Raw genomic sequence first — 24,801 nt, 5'->3', positions numbered from 1 at the left:
TAGCTATGTATCATTTGCGTTAACGATTACGAACCCAACACCTACCTTGGCACGCAAAAGAAGAAAAACAACAATAATCGTCCAGCATCCGATTGATATGACCAGCCCAAGGAAGTCTGTCGTATTCCATATAAGCGCATTTTTTCGTGTGAACCACAACATGAACATTGCATTGCGCGATTCGTGAAGTAACACTTTATTGCTTACTGCACCCCAAATTGGACTATCACACTATTTTTGGTACGCCTAAAAAGTGTGATAAAAGTGCACAATTGCCTCGGATCGCCTCGACGTCTTCGGTGCACTTGTTCCTTGATTTATAAGGAACTAGCTGTCCCGGCAAACTTTGTCTTGCCGTCTTGTGGTGGTTTGACAACTGTTGAGCTCAAAATAGCACCGCATTCTAGATTGATTTCATTTCGGTCGTGTTGATTTCCTTCCCAGCTCATAGAAAATCAGTTCTTTTTCAATTTTGTTACTTTTCTAGTTGATTTTCGTAACTTTTTGTACATATAAACACAGCCACCATGAAAACGAATCGAATCGTGCAAGAGCCATTCTAATCGGTTCAGCCGTTTGTGAGTTTTGTTGCCTCAAAGGAACTTCAAACTCATTTATATATATATAGATAAGTGCACCGAAGACCCCAACTCGATCCGACGTGGTCCTGCGCTGCAATCACACTTTGAAAGTGTGTGCACACTATTGTGTCAGTCCAATTTGGGGTGCAGTCAGCAATACAAATGATTAATAATTGTGTGCTAGATAAACAATTTCGATTGATGTTCATGCAAATAATGATATTATGATTAGAATACTTTGATTTAACCATTCAGAAGTCGTGCTGTTGTATTTTGTACAACACAACAGATGTTATACCGTTTATCCGTGGTGCTGGCGGTAGTGATCGACCACGCGACTAGCGGAATTCATAAACCGGGTTTATTGTTTACCCATTGTTTCGGCACTTAGGGATGGTGCCTTCATCAGGCAGAAAATAATGTTTTTATTTTGTCTCTAGTGTTTTGGCTAATTTCAACTGTCCTGATTTTAGTTTTTTTTTTGGTACATGACTCTTGATAAACCTACTAACTTAAAGAATCCAGTTAAAATAACAGTCGATCCTTGAAAGCAATAACATTTTTATTGAATTGATAAATTCCAATAAAATCTAGCATAAGATTGATAGTTTTGCTATTAAAGTAAGATAATTTGGATAATAACAACATTCAAGCTTTGTCATGTTTATTTTTATGATTTGAATTCCATAAGTATACTCAGCATGTAATTTATTCCCTTCGCCAATCCAAATGCTTGCTTGGTAGTGATTTGTTTTCAAATTTCTTTCGTTAATAATATGTGAGAACTGTAAGAATATTTAAATCTGCCGCATATGGGTGCAATAGGTTTCATGAGACTTTTATTGTAAAACTCAATATTCGTAAAAAATGTTTGTTCTATGTACCAGTTTTTTTTTTTTTTTTAAATGATGGAATATTTGGGTGTGTTAGTGGAATATCTGTAAGTAAAAGAAAATCTTCTATTCGAATCAAGCACGAGACACTGAAACTGTAAGGTCGTCGGAATACGAAGCCAAGCACGCAGACAATAAAGCAAAAGAAACACGCTTGACATAAAGCTGAGGGGTCAAATGCGCTCTAGCTACGCGCATGAGCAAATGTCTTGGGATTCCTTGGGATATTTAATGGGATTTAAATCAAAATTTCAAATGGGCTCATCTGGTAACATATTTTCAAATTGAATACTGTAAACGTAATGAATGTTATGAAACAACAAAATCAATTGATATCAACTGTTTAAAATTGTGAATAGATCCATATAATTGAAAAAAATCCCCTGATAAATACTAAAACTTAAAAACAAGTCACAGACAAAAAGTTAAATTATCGTATGGCGAACCTTTTAATGCGTAAATGAAACCGTGCAAAGGCAAAACGATCGATTGCTCCTCATCCATTTCATCCAAGTAAAAGGATGATAAGGATGACGTCACAAGTTGACGTTCAAAATTGAAGTTTGAATAGATAAATGGCGTGTCTCGTCTTCTGGTATACCGTGTGCCTCACCACACACACATTGCTGCCCTCGTTTATGCTTCTCAGTTGTTTTCCACCCAATTGTTAGTAGGACGATGACATAGCTAAAGCTAAACACGTAATTAAAATCTGATGGGAAAAAGCCGCGATATTGTGGTACAAAGGTGTAAATAAGATGATTGGTGCGGAAATATTATTTAAAATATTATAATATACCTATGGCAATTCACACCGTCTTCAGCCAGAGCCTGAACATACTGCACATTACTACACCAAATAACAGACAACATACAGAACCTAGTTATGAATTTTTCGTTTCAAGAAAAGTTTCTTCTTAGTCCTACTCCATGACTTATTATATACACCAAACGTTTAACATCATTAACCGCATGACCACAAAGCCACCAAATAAAAAATAGGCAAATTAACCACGGCAGACTCCCTTGGGCTGATCATATAACACAGATACCGAATAAATAACAAGTTAATATAATGTTCAAAAAACTAAGAAGAGACCATCGAGTATGTGACAGGTCACGCACGATGCCTTGTTGTTTGCAATTCTGGATGATCATCAAAATTATGCTCTGAGAATATACCTCATTCGATAGAAAATCTTCAAAATTGATTCATTTCAATTTTCACCGATAGAATATTTTGAACAAAGGCTTTTCTGAAAGGTTTGACCATAAGCTGAAACTCCATGGAAAAAGATTTTAGGTTCATTCAAGTTCGATAATATTTAGGTTCCTGGTATGCGTGCCCATGTCTATGAACCTAAAGAGCTAAAAAATTTTACATGAAGTTCAAGCAACTTCATAGGCAGCATGTAGAGTTTCTGTTGGATCAATTTTGAAAATAAAAAAGGCATAAAAATATGATCTGAACTAAAAAAAAATAGACGTACGAAGATAATTATTTTGTGACTCGTTTCTAGTGTTCGCAGCCAATAACACAACGCAACATTTTTTTGTCTCAAGAGCAAACTTATGTGTCTACGAAAGATTTTGGGCCGCTGAATCCGAATCCGGGCTCAGATTTGCTCTAACACGTCACAATGTTGAGCTATACCTCAATTTATAGGGCAAAATATGCGATTTTGGGCTTTTTTGACTGCAAGCCATTAAGCAAGGAAATATTTTTTTTAAGCAATCAAAAGGTTAATTGGTCAATTAACATCTAAATTAACGACTCATGCAAAATATTTCGTTTTACCTAATCAAATTTGATAGATTTAAGCATTTTATGTTAGTATGAAAACTTGCATGCAACTTTTGGAGGGTGACTTGTATGGGAAATATCGTACCTAACATAAATCGCTTAAAACTATCAAATTCGATTTGATAAAACGAAATATTTTGCATGAGTCGTTGATTTAGATGTTGATTAACCAATTAACCTTTTGATTGCTTAAAAAAAAATATTTCCTTGCTTAATGGCTTGCAGTCAAAAAAGCCCAAAATCGCATATTTTGCCCTATAAATTGAGGTATAGCTCAAAATTGTGACGTGTTAGAGCAAATCTGAGCCCGGATTCGGATTCAGCGGCCCAAAACCCTTCGGAGACACATAAGTTTGCTCTTGAGACAAACAAAAAGTTATTTTTTGTTACGCTGTGTAAACAGCCATGAGATTTTTTTCTAAAGTGATTCTAATTATTATGGTGGGTCATAGTTTACTTTTTTACTTCCAAAATGGAACTAACAGAAACTGACGGGCTGGTGGTATCGTGACTACCGCTTCTGAGTCTCATGCAGAAGGTCCTGGGTTCAATCCCCGGCCCGTCCCGCCAGTAACCTGACGCAGAAAACGCCTTTGTCGCCTAAAATTAGATGATCATTAACCTTCCAGGACGCGCGCCATCAAGCAGCTGAAACTGCACCACGCACGCACTGTATACGACGAGCGAGGTTTTTTGGCAGTGTTGTACTTTTTACAACGGCGCGCGCGCTGAAAGGTTAAAACTCACACACTGAAGATGCCTGTTGGTCGTAAGCTCTCATTGGCATTATTGGTTCCTTTGTCTGAGTGTAGCTGATCTGGCAATACTGGAGTAAAAACTACCGAGGGTCGGTCAATTGATTGACAGACACCTCAAAAAAATGCTATTTTGTATGGAAATCAGAAAAGGATAGCTTTTCTCTTCCCAATTGTATATTGAAATACACGGTGACGTCATCAAGAGATCTACATCTGCTACAGAAAATTCCAATTTGACAGGCACTGATCCTGTTGTTTTCTAATTTTGTGCAAGAGCGAAAGAGACAGTTTTTCGCCGTAAGGTGATCTATTTTCAATGCCCGCATAAAAAAGTGTGGTTTTTCTGAATAGGTACTGCGTGTAGAATGTTATGTTAAGGTTCATAGAGAAATCTGTTTTGATAGTAGCATGTTAAATTTGTGATTTTATAGTTTATATTCATCAGCATGTACTAACCTTATCTATTATAAATGTTTTATTATTTGTTTGCATAACACTAATCAACCATGTATAGACAGCGTGTAATAGAATATTAAGAAAGTTTAAATTTTATTACTAAAGTTATGTACATTTTGTATATTGTTGATATTGAAATGTTTGTATATTGTAAATTTTAATACGGAAATCAACTACTAAATCGCACGGCTTTTTTTATCAGAAAACACAAGTTTGTATCGTGAATGTTGGGAGAAGTTGATCTTTTTTTCTATTCTTAAGTTCGACAAAATTATATACAATTCATCACAAATGGAGTGTCATCAAGCTGCGTCAACGAAAGTTTGACAACAAAATTGGTGAGAATGGGTCAAAAATGTACTTCCACATCCATTGTTCAATAACTTTTGCTTCTTTGTAGGAAAAAGCCCTTTGATCACTGGAATATGATCATTGGTAATGCATGCACAAATATGGAAACATATTCGGAGTTCGTCATTTTTTCTTAAAACAACAAGTGTATGAAAATTGAACCATTCTCACCCTTTCGAGGTGGTGACAATGGGTCAAGGGAATTGAAATTATTCCGCATTGACGACAAAGCAAGTTATTTAGTTTTGGTCAAGATTGATACTACTTACTACTTACAAATATTATATGATAAATGTGAGTTTGAAATTCTGAAAAGTATCAATCCACCTAAAAGTGTGATGTTTCATCGAGCATTAAAAGTGGTATTTTAAAAAGACTATTTTCAAGCTTTTTTCGATCATTTATCAAGAATTAGTTAATTGCTCTAGAAACCTAATTTTTGACAGGAACTGCTCGTGGATGACACCATAAAATTTTTGATTCGATATTCGCAATATTTGATGGAAAATTCCAGATAATGTTTTGACCCTATCTCGCCCCTCTGACCCATTATCACCCCCAACGACGGTACTTAAATACTTATTTTAAGTCATGGTCCAACGATGATGCAGAAGTGCGAATTGAAAGATTTCCATCCTGGTCAATTGCCCGCTGCGCCATCATGTGGTCAGGTTAAATTTTCCTCGACTTTTTTATTTCTTTGTTGAAGCTGCTCCTCTAGGCAGGTTTCTGAGCCTGTCTCTGCAGCGATGACCTGTCCGGTTCCAATCTAACGCTTGCTTGAAGGTATCGTCTCGTCTTGTTCGTTCCGATCCACGTTAAAGATGTACCGCTGGCATTTATTGATGAAGACCTGCGGCCGTTGATTGTTTTCCTCTGATACTCACCAGGTTTCACTGGCATACATCAGCACAGATTAATCATTTGAGTTAAAATTTCGGATTTTGATGCGTCGACATAATGATTGTTTTCTTCAAAAAAAAAAAAAAGCAGCCCTTTTTTGTCTAAGAAATAAGGGGATTTTTTTCCTCCCCTGTTGGGGAAATTAAGCCACTGCGTCCAATAGGCTGAACTTTTGTGGCATGTCCCGTATTGATATTCGCATCTAGCCAGCTAATTGCCATGTGTCAAGTAATCACGACGCGTCGTCTCCCAGTCAGGTGCAATGGAATTGATAAACTCCAAGACCTTCCCAGGTTTTGCAGACCAGATCTCACTGGGTTGCAAGCAACCACTATTTAGAAATCTTTGCCTACGCGTGTATAAAGCACCACCGAGGTTTCACGTTCCGTATTACAGAAACGACCGATATCACTCTGAATATGGCCAATATTTTTCAAGTGATATCTGCTCGGATAGTGCCCACTTACACTTGTAACTTGTACAGTTTGATATACAGTCTAGACTCCTACTACACGGCTTCCGTCTACACGGTCACCTATTACACGGATTCCCATTACACGGCAGTCCGTGTTGTGGGAATCACAGAGCTTATGGGATTTCGCCTAATTGGGGGTGTGAGCGAATATCTCAGGCGTATTACAAGATAGCACCATTTTTTTCTTTGGCAAAGTTGTAGTACTAGAATAGATCTACCACACAATGCCAACTATCATCCAAATAGTTGGCAATTTGGCCGATAGAGGCGCTACGTAAAAGTGGTTGCTATGTACACTCGCCAGCAGAAGCACTCATAAGTTATCACATGCGATATCTCAAGATCTACTTTATTTGGAACAATGCTGTCTTCGGCAAAGTTGTTCAGTAGGTCAAAACCAATCTGGTGATTGAACAATTAGTTTGTGATTTTGCCGCTAGGTGGCGCTAGTTGTCAACTAAAATTTCAAACTCCGCTATCTCGAGATCCAGAGCAGATAGAAAAGTGCCGTCTTCGGCAAAGTTCTTCAGGAAGTCATAAGCAATTTGATGATCCAACAATTGGTTGGTGATTTCGCCGCTAGGTGGCTAGTCGTCAAGTAAAGTTTCAAACTTCTCTATCTGAAGATCCAGAGCCGATAGAAATGTGTCGTCTTCGGCAAAGTTCTTCAGGAAGTCAAGAGCAATCTGGTGATTCAAAAATGAGTTTGCGATTTCGCCGCTATGTAGCGCTAGTCGTCAAATAAAATTTCAAATTTCTCTATCTGGAGATCCAGAGCAGATAGAAAAGTGTCGTCTTCGGCAAAGTTATTCAGGAAGTCAAGAGCTATCTGGTGATTCATTAATTAATTGGTGATTTCGCCGCTTGATGGCGCTAGTTGTCAAGTAAAGCTTCAAACTTCGCTATCTCGAGATCCATTGCAGGTAGAAAAGTGTTGTCTTCGGCGAGGTTCTTTAGGAAGTCAAGAGCAATCTTTGTGATTCAACAATTAGTTGATAACTTCGCCGCTATGTGGTGCTAGTTGTCAACTAGAATTTCAAACTTCTCTATCTGGAGATCCAGAGCAGATACAAAAGTGCCGTCTTCGGCAAAGTTCTTCAGGAAGTCAAGAGCAATCTGGTGATTCATTAATTAATTGGTGATTTCGCCGCTTGATGGCGCTAGTTGTCAACTAGAATTTCAAACTCCGCTATCTCGAGATCCAGAGCAGATAGAAAAGTGCCGTCTTCGGCAAAGTTCTTCAGGAAGTCAAGAGCAATCTGATGATTCAACAATTAATTGGTGATTTCTCCGTTAGGTGGCGCTAGCCCTCAAGTAAAATTTCAAACTTCTCTATCAGAACAGATAGAAAAATGTCGTCTTCGGCAAAGTTTTTCAGGAAGTCAAGAGCAATCTAGTGATTGAACAATTAGTTTGCGATTTCGCCACTATGTGGCGGCGCTAGTTGTCAAGTAAAGCTTCAAACTCCGCTATCTCGAGATCCAGAGCAGATAGTAAAGTGACGCCTTTGGCAAAGTTCTTTAGGAAGTCAAGAGCAATCTGGTGATTCAACAATTAGTTGGCGATTTTGCCGCTAGGTGGTGCTAGTCGTCAAGTAAAGTTTCAAACTTCTCTATCTGGAGATCCAGCGCAGATAGAAATGTGTCGTCTTCGGCATAGTTCTTCGTGAAGTCAAGAGCAATCTGGTGATTCAAAAATGAGTTGGTGATTTCGCCACAAGGTTGCGCTAGTTGCCAAGTAAAATTTCAAATTTCGCTATCCCGGGATATAGGCAGATAGAAAAGTGTCGTCTACGGCAAAGTTCTCTAGGGGCCGTTCATAAACCACTAAGACCAAAATTTGGTCATCTTATTTCCAGATCCCCCTTACCCCTAATAGACTTTTGTTGTCCATACAAAAAAAAAATGAAATTTGTATGGATCGTAGTCTTTAGCCAGAACCCACCACCCTGCCCCCAAAAAGTCTACGTGGTTCATGAACGGGCCCTCAGGAAGTCGAGAGAAATCTGGTGATTCAACCATTAGTTTGTGATTTCGCCGCTAGGAGGCGCTAGTTGTCAAGTAAAATTTCAAACTTCTTCACCTTGGGATCCACAGCAGATAGAAAAGTGTTGTCTTCGGCAAAGTTCTTCAGGAAGTCAAAACCTATCTGGTGATTCAACAATTAGTTGATGATTTCGCTGCTAGGTGGCGTAAGTCGTCAAGTATAGTTTGAAACTTCTTTTTCTGGAGATCCACATTAAATAGAAAAGTTTCGGCTTCGGTAAAGTTCTTCAGGAAGTCAAAATCTATCTAGAGATTCAACATTAGGTTGGCGATTTTGCCGCTATGTGGCGCTAGTAATCGAGTAATGTTTGAAACTTGTCTAACTCGGGATCCAGAGCAGTTAGCAGTAGGTCATCTTCGGCAAAGTTATTCAGGAAGTCAAGAGCTACCTTATGATTCAACAGTTAATTGGTGATTTCACCTCTAGGATAATTTAAAAAAACCCCTAAAATTGGTAATGAAATCTAAAAAATACAATATTCGCTTAAGTGCGAACATGCAGTCGAACCTCCATGTGTCGATATTTTACATGGCTCCTTTGCTCAATGACACTTGTAAGACCACAACTGATTGAAGTACGGTGCGCGAAGTTTTGATTTCCGGTGCATATTTTCACATTGGGTTCAATTAAATTTTGAAGTTTACTGTCCATTCCGGGAAATAACTGATTCAAAGAGAAACTTGTCGATCTCGGGAGTAATGTGCGATCCTGGCAAGAGCCAGTCTTGACTCCAAATTCCTGGCCTGGACAAAGGCAGAATCGGAGTTCTCAGGATGCAAATGTTTGAAAAGTTTTTTGATCGTACTAAATTTCATTAACTGGAATTCATTGCTCGATGCTGGGGGCGATAAAAACCGGATGGCTTGCTCAACCAGATGGGCTAGCACAGGTACATTGATTAAAGTAGTCGGAATCAACGGCAACCCACGCATCACGGTGCATCTTACGGCGTTGTTTTGGTCAGCCAGCGATTCTCAGGATCCCAAACAACAAAGATCCTCCGTTGTCGCTAAATTGCCTAAAATACGGGCATATAACTCAGCTTGGTTGGAAAGGATTTGAGGCCAATTCTGAGTTCAACAAGTTAAAAAAACCAACCCATGACGAAGAGAACGAATCTGTTGAAAATACGTTGATAAATATATAAACTAGAATAACATATGTGTAAACTAGATAAAGTTAGATACGATGCCAGCTGAGACAAATTTCATTTTTCCTCTTTATATCGTTGGTAGATCGACTGGCGGATTAATCTAGGAATCACGGCTACGCAGTCTTTGATTTGGGGAAACGAGGTTTATTATGTGCATGACGTTTCAACACTAGGGTTTTTTGTCATTTCCAGGTGTAATTAATTTTTCGCTTTTGGTCTTATGTTTCGTCTAACTGTACCTGTCTTGTCAGGTTGATGTTGGTACATGACTGATTTGGTTTGTCTAGTTCTGCAACGAATTATACGCATTTGGTTCAAATCTACTTCGTTTTTACAAATTAAAAGACTGCGTAGCCGATAAAATCGAAGATTTCCTTTTGCCTAAAAATTCTGCGCATGTTGGAATTCTTTAGTATGCATTTACAACTACGTATCACAAACTAGTAGTTGAATCACCAGATAGCTCTTGCCTTCATGAAGAACTTTGCCGAAGAAGACACTTATCTATCTGCTCTGGATCTCCAGATAGAAAAGTTTGAAACTTTACTTGACGACTTACGCCACCTAGCGGCGAAATCACCAACTAATTGTTGAATCACAAAGATTGCTCTTGACTTCCTGAAGAAATTTGCCGAAGACGGCACTTTTCCATCTGCTTTGGATCTCGAGATAGCGGAGTTTGATGCTTTACTTGACAACTAGCGCCATCAAGCGGCGAAATCACCAATTAATTGTTAAATCACCAGATAGCCCTTGACTTCCTGAAGAACTTTGCCGAAGACGACACTTTTCTATCTGCTCTAAATCTTTACTTAACGACTAGCGCCACCTAGTGGCAAAATCGCCAACTAATTGTTGAATCACCAGATTGCTCTTGACTTCCTGAAGAACTTTGCAGAAGACGGCACTTTTGTATCTGCTCTGGATCTCGAGATAGCGGAGTTTGAAGCTTTACTTGACAACTAGCGCCACCTAGCGGCGAAATCACAAACTAATTGTTGAATCACCAAATTGCTCTTGACTTCCTGAAGAACTTTGCCGAAGACGACACATTTCTATCTGCTCCGGATCTCCAGATAGTGAAGTTTGAAACTTTACTTGACGACTAGCGCCACCTAGCGGCGAAATCACCAACTAATTGTTGGATCATCAGATTGCTCTTGACTTCCTGAAGAACTTTGCCGAAGACGGCACTTTTCTATCTGCTCTGGATCTCGAGATATCGGAGTTTAAAATTTTAGTTGGCAACTAGCGCCACCTAGCGGCGAAATCACAAACTAATTGTTGAATCGCCAGATTGGTTTTGACCTACTGAACAACTTTGCCGAAGACAGCATTGTTCCAAATAAAGTAGATCTTGAGATATCGCATGTGATAACTTATGAGTGCTTCTACTGACGAGTGTAAATAGCAACCACTTTTACGTAACGCCTCTATCGGCCAAATTGCCAACTATTTGGATGATAGTTGGCATTGTGTGGTAGATCTATTCTAGTACTACAACTTTGCCAAAGAAAGTATGGTGCTATCTTGTAATACGCCTGAGATATTCGCTCACACCCCCAATTAGGCGAAATCTCATAAGATCTGGGATTCCTACAACACGGATTCCTACTGCACCCCCGAACCAACCGTGTAGTAGGAGTCTAGACTGTACCACAGAATGGTTCTGGGCCAGCAAACTGTAAATTGGAACCACTTTTAGCAAGCTCGTCTGCCATTTCATTTCCTTCAATGCCACAGTGACCTGGAACCCAGTATAAGTTTACTAAATTCCCTTGGCACAGCCTGCGCAGTGAAAGAATGCATTCCCAGACAAGCTTTAAAGTACATTTGTAAGCGCACAATGCTTTTAGTGCAGCTTGACTATCTGAGAAAATACAAATATTTGCAAATAAGGGGATAATCTGCTCAACAGACAGCCGAACGGTCCAGGTTCAGGTATTGTCTCCTACAGGCAAAGTAGAAGACAGGACTACACCCCCGACCCACCAAACACATTCCCATTGCCGCCGAACCCTATGTCTCTCCGTAACGTAGCTGCTTAGCCATGCTGCAAGAACATCGAGGACACGCTCTTTGTGGAGTCCACCAAGGTAACGTGCTGGCGCTTGGCTAGCTTCCTGGGCGTCCTTAGCACTCCCTTTGTTCTCGGAAGGCAGACATGGTCGACAGCACACCTGCTTCCGTGCCTTGCACATCAAGTACCTATCAACAACTGATATCGCGTGCACAGCAATTTGACCATCCTTGGAATCAACCGGGGGATCTCTTTTCTTTGGTGGAACTGTCCCAATTGACCCGAATAAGGATACCGATAGGCACTATATTACCATTGATGACGCAGAGCGCGTTGTGTGGCACGGTACGGTATGTGCTCGCAACCCTCAGGCACCACGGTAGCTGTCGATAATTAGTATAGGCGATGCTTGCACTTACTGGCATAAGGGCTATTTGCAGATCAGAAGGAATTTCTCATCCCATCTTGATGCATGGGAAATTCCTTGCCTGAATCGCTCAAGAAACCGTTTTTTTTTCGATCGCAGTGCGCAGTTGCGAAGAAATTGCAGTTCAAATGGCAGTCACCGTAGAAAGGTTCATCTCAGACCCCCCCTCCCCCCTTCCCCTCCATAGACTTTTGTTCATGCAAAATTTTTGGGGGGCCAGACCCCCCCGTACCCCCCTAAGAGTCTACGTAGTTTATTAACAGGCCCTAAGGGCCTAACTGACTTTATCGATTTCTCTTCGTTGACTCTCTTTCGCTAATAACTTGATCAAAACAAACAAAATCATTAGGGGTACTCAATAAACAGATTAAATTGCTGCGTAAGCCATGATTTTCTGCTTAGTTGAAATGTTTCATGATTTTGATTATGAAATAATCAAAGCTTGCCTTGGTGATCACGACGTTTAATCAGTTTAAACAGTTTACGCTGTTAAGGGGTCTCCAGTTAGCCTAGTGGTTAAGGCTTTGCATCGCCAATCCGGAGACGGCGGGTTCGATTCCCGTTCCGGTCGGGGAAATTTTCTCGACTCCCTGGGCATAGTGTATCATTGTACTTGCCTCACAATATACAAATTCATGCGATGGCAGGCAAAGAAAACCCTTCAATTAATAACTGTGGAAGTGCTCAAAGAACACTAAGTTGAAGCGAGGCAGGCCAAGTCCCAGTGGAGACGTAGAGCCATAAAGAAGAAGCTGTTAAGTGAATCCCCCTATTATTCTTTTTGTTTCTACAGCAACATGTAGTCGTCTTCTTCGCATTTCAACCAAAAAAATCTTTGGAAAACTCAATACACATTCTGTGATAACACAAAGAGAGGATGGATGAAGAGAACTCGAAAATGTCAGGCCCAAATAAAAAGAGTCGAATTGTAACATTAAGAAAATCGGATGAATGTTCCAAGTAGCTAAAGTAATTCTTAATCAAATGCCTTAAAAATCTAACTTTCGTCAATTTTGTTACTTGGTCCCCTCTGACTTAACGCCGACCATATGGTCTATTTGATTTTCCGCGGCGCCATTACGGAAAACCTATGTCGCTTTGTGCACTGGTCGACAGTGGCGGAAAGCATCATGCGCTTAAGAGCCAGTTCGCGAGAACCGCGACCCCCTTTCCAAAGGAAGTGGAATCGATGTGCTCCGATTGAGCTGAAATTTTCAGGGTATGGTTTTCCATATAAAAGATGAAATCTGGCCGATTTTCAGATTTTTCCGTTAGGGAGAAGTGGGGTAAAATAGCCCTCAAAGATTTCATGTCCAAAAATAGGTAAAATCACTAAAATCGCAATAACTTCCGCAAAAGTTAACGGATTCAGCTGAAATTTTGGATGGACACTCTACTCCTATGGCACTTCCATTTAAGCCAAGCGTTGGATATTCTTTGATATTTAATTTGAAGAAATAGGTCATTTTCATAATTTTTTTGACGATTTTCAGGGCGCCTGTTTTTGTACTAACAGAACTAGGATGAAAAACTGAGTACTACGTTTTGAAGGATTACCCAAGAGCTTTCTTTTGATATGTGACCCAGATGCGCCAACTTAAAAACTTTCGAAAAAAAAATTTTTTCTCGGGTATGCATTTTACCCCATATTTTTAGCTGTCTAAAGAAGTATTGTCGCAAATTATGACATTATTATATAACTTTCAAGGATTTTCTTCAATATTAATTCAACAGAAAAATGATGACTACGAAATGCAATTATTAGATTTTTTCATTTGGGGAAAGTAGGGTAAAACGGACTAACTCAGCCTCCTTTCGAAATAACGTTCCTACGATGTTCTCTGATCGGTCTTTAATTTTCAGAGTTCTTTATTCTATTCAAGAATAGATGCTTTCTCACATTTTTTTCTTGAGAGGATAACGGGGTAAAACAATTCTCAGAAAAAAATGTTGAAAATAATCAAAATGTCAAAACCTACAGATGCTTTGGAAAAACTTGTCGAAATTTCATGAAATAAGAAAAAATTTCTTAATTTTTATTGCTTATTCACATGAGCAAGTCTGACAACATTTTGACGTCGAGAAATGTCACAGATTAGCACGTGGTGTGTGATTCGCCGGATTCTTTCTCGATTTTTCTTTTGACATGCATCTCCGGTTCAATTTTCTCTTTTTTTTTCTCGTGAAAGTTGCAGCAGTGCACAATGGTCCACGACAAAGATTTACGAGGAAAGATGCATTCAGCGCCTTCAAATGATTTTTTGGACAAATATGGTCTTCTACGAAGTCGTTCCCAAAAATCAGGCCCTCTTTTCAATGTACATCAAAATTAGGGTGGTCCATATTTTCAAAAAAATTGGGAACCAAACTTTTTTATTTGCAAGAATAACTGTATACATTCTTCGGAAAAGTTGTAGATCTATCAATTTTGAGCAAGTTTCCTGAAGATTCTTTTTTTGTAGCTTTAAAATTGACCGATCTAGAGATATTTTTCTGAATAAGCTTAGGGTGGTTCAAGAAAAACCGGCGTTAACTGTTTTAGTTTCGATTTTTCATCAAAGCCACCCAAGAAACACTTGCAGAGCATAGTTTTTTGAAAAGGTGTTATGACGGGTTGGGGCAATCATAAAAATTATCTTTTGCCCGCATTCAAAAGAAGAAACGTTGTTATAAAACACATCAAAAAATTAGAGGGGTGTTTTTTTGTAACTCAAGTGAAAATTTTTTTAAAAGTGCCTATTTTTTTCTAGATAATCATCAATAACTTTTGAACGAAATGACGTAGCAACATTCTCAGCGAACGAAAATGCGCTTTTTTTTGGAAGCTGTAAAAGTGGTTCTTACGCGACCTAAACGAGAAATTTTAAACAAAAACGGTAAAGCAATAAAACGATTTGTTCTAGCGTCACCCTTTATCGTTATCTTTTTTGTTTCAAATTTCACGTCAAAGTTGTCTAAGAACAATTCAAGAACTCAAAAATAACGCACATTTTCGTGCGCTGGGAATGTTGCTTCGTCATTCCGTTCAAAATATATTGATGGTTTTCTAGAAAAAAAAAATAGGCACTTTTCCAGCATTTTTCACACACCAATCGGTCATATCACCTTTAAAAAAATGATTTTTTAGGAAAAACACCTGTAACTTTTGAACCAAAAGAGATAAGGACCATTTCAGCGCATGAAACGACGCGTCTTCAAATGCTCTACAAGTGTTTCTTGGGCGACTTTGATGAAAAATCGAAACTGAAAAAGTTAACGCGAGAAAACCGGTTTTTCTTGAACCACCCTAAGCTTATTCAGAAAAACATCTCTGGATCGGTCAATTTCAAAGCTACATAAAAAAAAGTCTTCAGGAAACTTGCTCAAAATTGATAGATCTACAACATTTCCGAAGAATGTATACAGTTATTCTTGCAAATGAAAAAGTTTGGTTCCCAATTTCTTTGAAAATATGGACCACCCTAATTTTGATGTACATTGAAAAGAGGGCCTGATTTTTGGGAACAACTTTGTAGAAGACCATATTTGTCCAAAAAATCATTTGAAGGCACTAAATGCATCTTTCCTCGTAAATCTTTGTCGTGGACCATTGTGCACTGCAACAACTTTCACGAGAAAAAAAGAGAAAATTGAACCGGAGATACATGCCAAAAGAAAAATCGAGAGAGAATCCGGTGAATCACACACCACGTGCTAATCTGTGACATTTCTCAACGTCAAAAAGTTGTCAGACTTGCTCATTTGAATAAGCAATAAAAATTAAGAATTTTTTTCTTATTCCATGAAATTTCGCCAAGTTTTACCAAAGCATTTGTAGGTTTTGACATTTTGATTATTTTCAAAATTTTTTCTGAGAATTGTTTTACCCCGTTATTCTCTAAAGAAAAAAAAAGTGGTAAAGCATCTATTCTTGAATAGAAAAAAAAACTCTGAAAATTAAAGACCGATCAGAGAACATCGTAGCGACGTTATTTCGAAAGGAGGTTGAGTTAGTCCGTTTTACCCTACTTTCCCCAAATGAAAAAATCTAATAATTGCATTTCTTAGTCATAATTTTTCTGTTGAATTAATATTGAAGAAAAACCATTGAAAGTTAAATAACGTTGTCATAATTTGCGACAACACTTCTTGAGATAGCTAAAAATATGGGGTAAAATGCATACCCGAGAAAAAAAATTTTTATTTTCGAAAGTTATTAAGTTGGCGCATCTGGGTCACATATCAAAAGAAAGCTCTTGGGTAATCCTTCAAAACGTAGTACTCAGTTTTTCATCCTAGTTCTGTTGGTACAAAAACAGGCGCCCTGAAAATCGTCAAAAAAATTATGAAAATAACCTATTTCTTCAAATTAAATATCAAAGAATATCCAACGCTTGGCTTAAATGGAAGTGCCATAGGAGTAGAGTGTCCATCCAAAATTTCAGCTGAATCCGTTAACTTTTGCGGAAGTTATTGAGATTTTAGTGATTTAACCTATTTTTAGACATGAAATCTTTGAGGGCTATTTTACCCCACTTCCCCCTAACGGAAAAATCTGAAAATCGGCCAGATATCATCTTTTATATGGAAAACCATACCCTGAAAATTTCAGCTCAATCGGAGCACATCGATACAAGAAGGGGTTGCGGCTCTCGCGAACTGGCTCTTAAGGCGAAACTGGGAGCATTTCCTCCCTTTTTGGTTTTTGATTTTTTATTAAATAGCGAAGCAATATTTTCAAAATCGGTTTTCGTACACATTTAGAGTATGGATCAAGGTATCTTCTGATTTTTTTTGTGGTGGAAAATGTGTTTCGTATTAGCAGAAACCATTTTTGAACAAAATTTCACATCAAAAATCAAAAATCAAAAACCAAAAAAAATAGCAAATGCTTCCAGTTTCGCCTTAACGCATTTTTCTGTTTTTTTTTTTTTTGGATAAGCATTCCGTTTAGAATTCATCTTTTAAAATAATGCTTTACTAGTTTCGACAGTAAATAAAATGTATTTCCAAAGCGATCAACTTCACCCCGATGATCAACTACACACAGGATGTTTCTTAAACTAACACTGCTGGTAGAATAGATTTAACAATTTTAGGGTTTCAGTTGAAGCTGCTGTATTAACCATCAACATTTTGGACACAATTATATGGAATAAAATCGCATTTTATAATTTATTTTTCTTTCAATATTTTGTAGAAATCAAGGCCAGGAAAAAGCATACAGGTAAAGTATACATATTCGACCAAAAGTAAGTAACTCGTAACGAAATTAGCCTAGAAGACTTTCAAAATGATTCGAAAAGCCATCAGTATAAAGCATGACTACTGTACCACTATTTAAAACAAATGGTAGGAGTTTGAATGAGCATTCGTGAAGAGATACTGACTATAAATGACGTAATATTTTCCTGTTAGGCAACGATCTTCCACTTTTTTCGCACACATTTTTAAACTTCCGGCTCCCAATCAACCAGACTCGCTTTGCAACTTTGCTCGCAACTGAAGATACTTGTATTAACCGTTATGTGTCCGACGAACATTTTGTTTCTTTTTTTTCTACACCGTGTATTTTAAATGGGTGCTGTGTACCCGGGTACCCTGTCGGCCACATAAGGGTTAAAATGATTGTGAACAGCATTCTTTTCTCGGACTACGCGTTATTGGATTTTCTCGAGTAAGGTACACCGGGGCATGTTGAACCGAGAAGATTTGTAATAGATTTCAATTTGGAAAATTTTCCTTTTCCGAAAGATTTGTTCAATCAAAAACAATGTGTTATGACATTTAAATTGTTTATCATCATTAGATAACTTGCCCCGATGTACTTTATGAACTTTGGGGGTCTGTCAAAAACATCGGATTGAAAACACTTCTGAATGTACAGGGGGTGGCCAACATGTTTGGGATAGGCAACTTTTTTTTCTCTCACAAAAAAGTTTAACATGCTATAACTTTTCATAGAGTGCATCAAAAAATCTAAAATTTTGACTGTTTGTCAACTTATTATATGTGCATCTTTGGTACAAATTTGGGCTCGATTGAAAAAATTTTCGCGAAGTAAGTACCGTTCGGGTAAAACACTATTATTGAGACAATTAATTTTTGAACTGTCATATCTCGGAAACCAGTGAACCGAATTGAATGAATATTTTAACGTTCATCAACAATATATTGGTTCTTAATACAACGTTATAAAATGTAATAATTTCTAACGACGAATTAAGTTACACCGGTTTGAAATTTTTACCCATATAGAGGAAAATAAGTCAAATTTACAATACCACACAAAAATTACTAAATGTGTTCTTCCTTCAATCTAAATAGGCTCTCATATATCTGATTAGAGATAACGTGGAAAAACTTTGGATATTAACACTTAAATTTATTGACATTGATGTAAAAAAAATACATTTTTTCGATATGACAGCTCAAAAATGAGTTGTCTAAAAATAGTGTTTTACCCGAACGGTTCTAACTTTGCGAAAGATTAATCAATCGAGCCCATCATTTGTACCAATGATGCACATATAATAGGTTGACAAACAGTCAAAATTTGAGATTTTTTGATGCACTCTATGAAAAGTTATAGCATGTTAAACTTTTTTGTGAGAGAAAAAAAAGTTGCCTATCCCAAACATTTTGGCCACCCCCTGTATGCTAAGAGTGAGCAATCTTGTGATTTGTACTGATTCGAGCATGATTAAAGACAGCCGTACTAAAATAGCCGTATTATGGTGCGTTATTTTTCAAAAGTTGTTGAAAATTGGAATCTTATCAATCAGAAGTTTGAATGAAAAAATAGATTATATTACTACTTTCATATTTTTTTTAAATTATGCTTGGATTTTTGATATCAGACGCAAATTGGCGAAGATGTGGGCTAAAAGTATGTTTTTGAGGGGGAGACCCAACATTTTGATAGAAGTGTATGTCGTAGTAGCTACTTCGTGATTTACCAGAACAAACCTATAGTTGTTTTTGTCTAATAAATTGCACAAAAAAAAACAATGAGTGAATCTAAGAACTTGCTTACCATTTTCAATACGCCTAATTCAAAAGCTCAATATTTATATAGTCAGTAGCGTTGCCGGCCACGTACTCACGGGCATCGAGACAAGGATGGAAACTGTTCACACAAAACCAATACATCCTCTTCATCTCATCTCTACAGTTGTCGCGATATGACAAACTTTCGATCTAGGAATTATATGTGACATATGATGGGACTACCTACACACCACTCACTAAGCATTTTTTTACTTATGACTAGATAAAAAATGAAGAAAATGATTCCATTGTCCTCTTAAAAAAAATAAATGTTAGAAAAGTTCAAATATAAAAATAAGAAAGATTCAAACACACAGAATCGCAAAAAGAAAGAAATAGGTACGTCGTCCAAAATATGTTTGAATCGATTTCAGGAGATGCTAGGAGAAAAAAAATGTTAGCTTTACATCATACTGACAACTTTTTATCGTTTCATAGAAAAAGACTCGGGATTCCTGAGGATTGGCTCTCTGAACGTTCGAGTGAAGAAAACGACCGAAGCCTTCAGCAACTTTTTGGGAGTTGGGACCAACACGACGCGTCTCCCTCCGACAATGAGAACTAGCGCTCCACCTAATTCCACATACTTTGACAAACTGCACAAGAGCTGGGGTTCTGCTGACAATATACCAGTGAGTATATATCATTCAAAACTTAATATTTCGAAAATAAAATCAACCTTTTCATTACTTTTTAGCATGAAGATGGCGTCATGCCGCCGCCCAAGTACGGTTCTGTGAAAAAACGTCGTCCAAAGAGGGATACTGAGTATGAACCGGGCAACGATCATTTCAGTCAAAGTGTGCCCACTACACCTAGTCAAACACGAGCCCCGATCGGTATACTGACAGAGAATCCTGATACCGAATCGGAAAATCCAGGCGATTCCGATTCGGATACTGCATGTGGTTTCGATTCAAATTGGAGACCTACTTATATTTAACCACCAATCTTAGATTTCAGTCTAAAGTTACTGTTTCTGAAGCATTTACAATATCTAATACATACTCAGATGTATTCAAACTTGATAGTGCGTACTTCCTAATCTGAATACCAGTCCTCCAATTCCAATATTCATCCTCACTGTATTTCTTCCTTTATGATTTAATAACCTAAAATTCATTTCATTTATATAGCGTACAGGGATGCTTCGTTGGCATATTGCCTTCGTTCGGCCTATAGGCTATAGCTTAAGGACACACGTCTTGAAATCCCGCTTCAATATGCATCAGAACTTCAGACGCACAAATCTTAAGAAGCAAGCTTCAAACAATAATGCATTTTATTATTCTGTTCTTGCTCACTTGTGATAAGCTTCAAATAATAAGATCAGTTGCGTAGATTTTGTTTACGAAGAGATTTGTGTGCTCGAAATCGCGAGCTGGTGTCAAAGTCGGCCATTGTGGTGGCCATTTTGGGATTCTAACAATTCTGTCCTTAACGTAAACCAAAAACTCAAACAAACACCCTGTACATCGGAAAAGCTATGCGCCAAACAACTGTAACATTTCGTTTCAATTTTAGCACTTTAGAGCATTAATATTGAATTGAATTACATCTCTTTGTTTAGCTTCTGTACGCCATGATTCTTCGGCTTAGTGGGTAGTCTATACACATGATCATAAATGGCATGATTCTGGAACATTTCGAATTGACTTTTCGAATAACTGAACATTTGATGTGACTGTCAAAGACGCTATTTTGAACTTGTGTATTTGTTTTCAACGAATAATAAATATTTTACAATAGTGCTTCCCAAACTGTGCGCCGCGGCGCCCTGGTGCGCCGCGAACCTTTCCCAGGTGCGCCGCAGGATTTTTGCTTTTGTGACGAAACAAAAAAACAAACTCTTTATTTGTATTGCGGAACACTTTTAATTTTTTTATGGGTAAAACTAGTGTCGCTCACATTTTTTTTAAATCTTTTCTGACTCTTCGATTGTTCCATAGGATTTCTGGTATCCTATTTAAACATATCAATTTAAACCACATTTTAAAACTTCAAGTTTTTGAAATTGTTTTTGGAATTCTTAAGCATAAGCTTAGCTTTTGATTTTACTATATCTTGTCCAAAGTTTTAATTTCATGAACATTATTTACGTTCTTTTCAGAATTATTACTAGGTCTTCGGAACAGCTTAGCGGCATGCAGGTTTTCCGATCTGGTAGTGTGAAGAGCTAGCTTTGACCTTTTTGAACCGGACTGTTCAATCAGTATTGCCGCAACCTCGCTGAACTCGTTATGCTCGGTTTCATAAATGGGGTTATATATGGCCAATCCAGGACCAAAGGGTTAAGTTGCAATTTATGAAAATAAGTTCAATCAAAGCCCACCTGGCAGGTCTTTACAATCTCTTCATGTGTCCCAGTTTGCCGAAATTTTCCAAAATAATAAAAGTGTTGCTTTGCAATTTCCGCAAAAAGTTGAAGCTTTGGTCAAGCTCTGTGTAGTCATTTTCATTCAATAAGAATTCTTTAATTATTCCAAACGCTTAAGAATTTTTGACTGAATTTTGGAAATTCAGCAGCTTGTTTTACCTGTACATCTGAGTTTCTTCTTTTTTTTTGAACTTCTATGATGAAATCAACATGAATTTTGGAATATATATTTAAACTATCTATGAGAAATTAATTTAAAAAATAGTTTTCCAAATATTGAATTCTGAAAACATGATATTAGAGAAGTGTTTCACGATTGTGTCTTGCACACTGTAAAGTGAAAGTTGCCCAAAATTTAAAAAAAAAATGTTAAAAACTTTGGTGCGCCGCGACATTTTTGGAAATGTCAAAGGGCGCCGCGATAGCAAAAAGTTTGGGAACCTCTGTTTACATATTTAATGTGGGCCGAAAGTTGAGGATAATTTTTTTCGTTATGTACCCAAGTCTTGGCTCATTAGTAAAGTGACGTCAACAACATGCTTGCGTATGAACCAGAAAGAACGAACAGGAAGAAAGATTTTGCGTGCGGTGACTGTAAGAAATATAACACAATAATAGGGTTGCGTTGTTTTCGTTATTAAATTAAGAAAGAACTTAAGTTTAAGGACAGACTTGTTAGAATCTGAAAATGGTCACCACAATGGCCGATTTTGGGACCTATCAGTCAATTAGAGGGAAATTAAATGAACTATAATTTGTATCTTGAATTTTGAAACGATGTGGAAGTTTTGGATAATTAGGTGTTTTATTAGAAAAAATAATCTTATCGTTATAATTTTCTTCCGTGTTAAGAATTTTAAGTTAGGTCAACGGTTTTTCATACTGCCGTGAATCGCATATCTGTCCCATTTGCATAGGAAATCCAGCAAAGATGGGACTGATATGCGATTCACGGCAGCATAGCTCATTATATAAGTCATAAAACGAAACGTTAGCATTCGGGGCAAGATGGCCACCTGTGGTAAGGTCTATGCCACCATCCAAGAAATACTACAAAACCACAGAAAGTTGATTTTTCATATTAGTTGGAGAAGTTAAAATAACCTGATACCTCAGAACAACTTTGAAGTTATTTGGTGTTGAACGGTGATTGGTTTCATGGAAATTTTTTTAGCAGGGCTGGACAATCATGTTGAATGGAGGTGCATTCTTGGAGGTGCATCACACAGCTCAGTGGAGAGCTAGGTATCAACTGGAAGGTAAATGGAAATTAAATTGTAAATATGTTATACCTAGATTGAATAAAGGAGAGGCACTGAGCTGGTAGCGATATCAGTCAGTGCCTGGGTTCGGAAACAGAAAGCCTCGCCTGTGTTTTTATTTCCAACAAATCATAGATAAAACCGCCATAAGAGAATTCGTTACAAGACGTTGCATTACAGTATAATGTAAGAAAAGAGTAGTAATGTATCTGCAGATAAATCGTTTCGAGAGAAACAAGTTTGCTGAAAAAATGGACTAAATAATAGAACATTTTTGAAGAAATTTCTATCAATTTTATTTCAAACACTATCATAAAGAAAATGTTGGTAAATACCACACCCTCTGTAGACAAAGCGTTGCGGATGATTCGACCTTGGTTTATCGAACGTTGCTTAGGGATTGAAGCACACTATTTGTAAAAATTTAGCTCTGTGGCCGTCTTGCCCCGATGGGGTGCAAAATAAAATGCTTTTTTGTGTTAAGAAGATAGAAAAGACATGGAACAAAGGGGATGAGTGTTAAATAGCCATATTCTAATGAAAGTATATGCTCCCAAGACGCCTAAGCTTAGGGTGGCCAACCTGCCCCACAACCCCCTACCATCAGGTTTTTTTTTGCGAACACAGTATTTGCAGAGTGCCCCAACAACCGTCAGTAAAGAGCCAAGGTAGACAAGTTCCTCCACTACCTCGACGAAGGTATACCCGTCTATAGATCAATCCTGTCGTGTTCGGTTCCGCCGAATACCAGCATGGCATGTACTTTGTTTTTGGCGCATTCACCATCAGTCCGACCTTTGCTGCTTCGCCTTCTAGGCAAAAGCACACAAATTGCCCGTATTTCATGAAAATGGTACACTGGCTGCAAACTGGCTGTTAAAAAACGACACGGACACGGAGCCAGAGGCTAGACAAGGAGCACACGGAGGAGCATGCATCAGATACGGAGAAGAAACTATTCTTACGAAAAGTTTCATTGTCCGGAGCGGGAATCGAACCCTCACCCCACAGCATGTTGCGATTAGAAGCTTGATTACCCTAACCGCACGGCTACGAGGTTCCACTAAGCCCGGCACGAAAAAGCCAGGTCCATACTGAATCTAAACAAAAGAGATCTCAGGGTAATTACTGGTCTGATGACTGGCCACTGCCCGAGTAAATATCATCTAAGTAAGATTGGAAAAATCCAATCCTCCGAGTGTCGTTTCTGTCAAACGGAAAACGAAACTGCCGAGCATTTACTCTGCAACTGTGGAGTGCTGTACAATCACAGATTGGCGATATTTGGTAAAGGGTTTCTAGAGCCCTTGGAAATTTGGAGAAGTAATCCCAACAGGGTAATAAACTTTATAAAACGAGTTGTGCCTAGTTGGGATCAGGTGTTACATCAACCATTGTCCATCACAGCTCAATTGTGACAGGATACTTGACTAGCACCAAATTAAATATGGGTCATACCACAATATTCCTAAATAATGGACGCAGTGGTTAAAAGGCTCTACAGATGAGGGAAAAAAGCCTGGCACGTCGCATTGTACCTACCAAAGTGATGTTGAAGAAGATAAATATGATAGTTCCTGACGAGATCCGAATGAATTGGATAGTTCCCCATGAAACTCTTATACAGTTGTGCACACCGCCCAGCGTTGCTTAGACCGGCCATCGACGATAAATTTCCCTCGAACTTATTCGTTTTAGATGACAGACAAAGAAAGATGGGCTGGAATAGAACTTTGTAGGTGGCAGTCAAAATGGTGAAGTCGCCCATTACGATGGCTACAACTTTCAGGATGCATACACAATAAATACATTATATGTTGCTAATGTAAGATCAGTTCTAGAATACTGTAGCATAAGTAGATCGGCTACAGAGGCACGTTCTCCTTCATTTGGGAGATTTGTGCCATTGCCACGAACACGATCTTATTCATCATTTACCTGCGCACTCAAATTTTGATGTTCATTTAGCTCTATTTTTTCAATTTTTATCTGATTTTGATGAAAATTTGACAACCGGAAATTACTGCCGTTGCATAGAATGCACCGATTTATCAATTTGGATGATCTCTCTCGGTGTAGAAAGAAAATCATTATTTTCACAGCCCAGTTCAAACCTCTGGTTTAAACGTTTCACCTAAACGCCTAAATGCATGCAATCATTTTGCCTTGTTTCGCATAATTACTCCCCTCGTTTCTGTAAATAAAAGGACGCAGCCATTGTGTTTGACGCGGGGACGGACAGAGTGGAGTGACAGACAGTGCCCGC

At 38.1% G+C, this 24,801-nt stretch overlaps 1 protein-coding gene across 1 annotated transcript in view; it reads left to right on the top strand.

The window, feature by feature from the left end:
• The window catches only part of LOC109414963 (uncharacterized), a 73,664-nt gene extending 53,740 nt beyond the window's left edge, over nt 1-19,924 (top strand). Inside the window, exons 6-8 of the mRNA XM_062848240.1 lie at nt 17,047-17,073; nt 19,335-19,528; nt 19,594-19,924. Coding sequence (XP_062704224.1) covers nt 17,047-17,073; nt 19,335-19,528; nt 19,594-19,839 — 467 coding nt within the window. The 3' untranslated portion in view covers nt 19,840-19,924. The remainder of the gene's footprint in view (nt 1-17,046; nt 17,074-19,334; nt 19,529-19,593) is intronic.
• Nucleotides 19,925-24,801: the final 4,877 nt, after the last annotated feature.

The sequence above is a fragment of the Aedes albopictus genome, chromosome 2, assembly GCF_035046485.1.
Source record: "Aedes albopictus strain Foshan chromosome 2, AalbF5, whole genome shotgun sequence".
NCBI lineage: Eukaryota > Metazoa > Arthropoda > Insecta > Diptera > Culicidae > Aedes > Aedes albopictus.
Note: the sequence above shows the minus strand (reverse complement) of the source record. Positions and strands in the feature narration are given on the sequence as shown.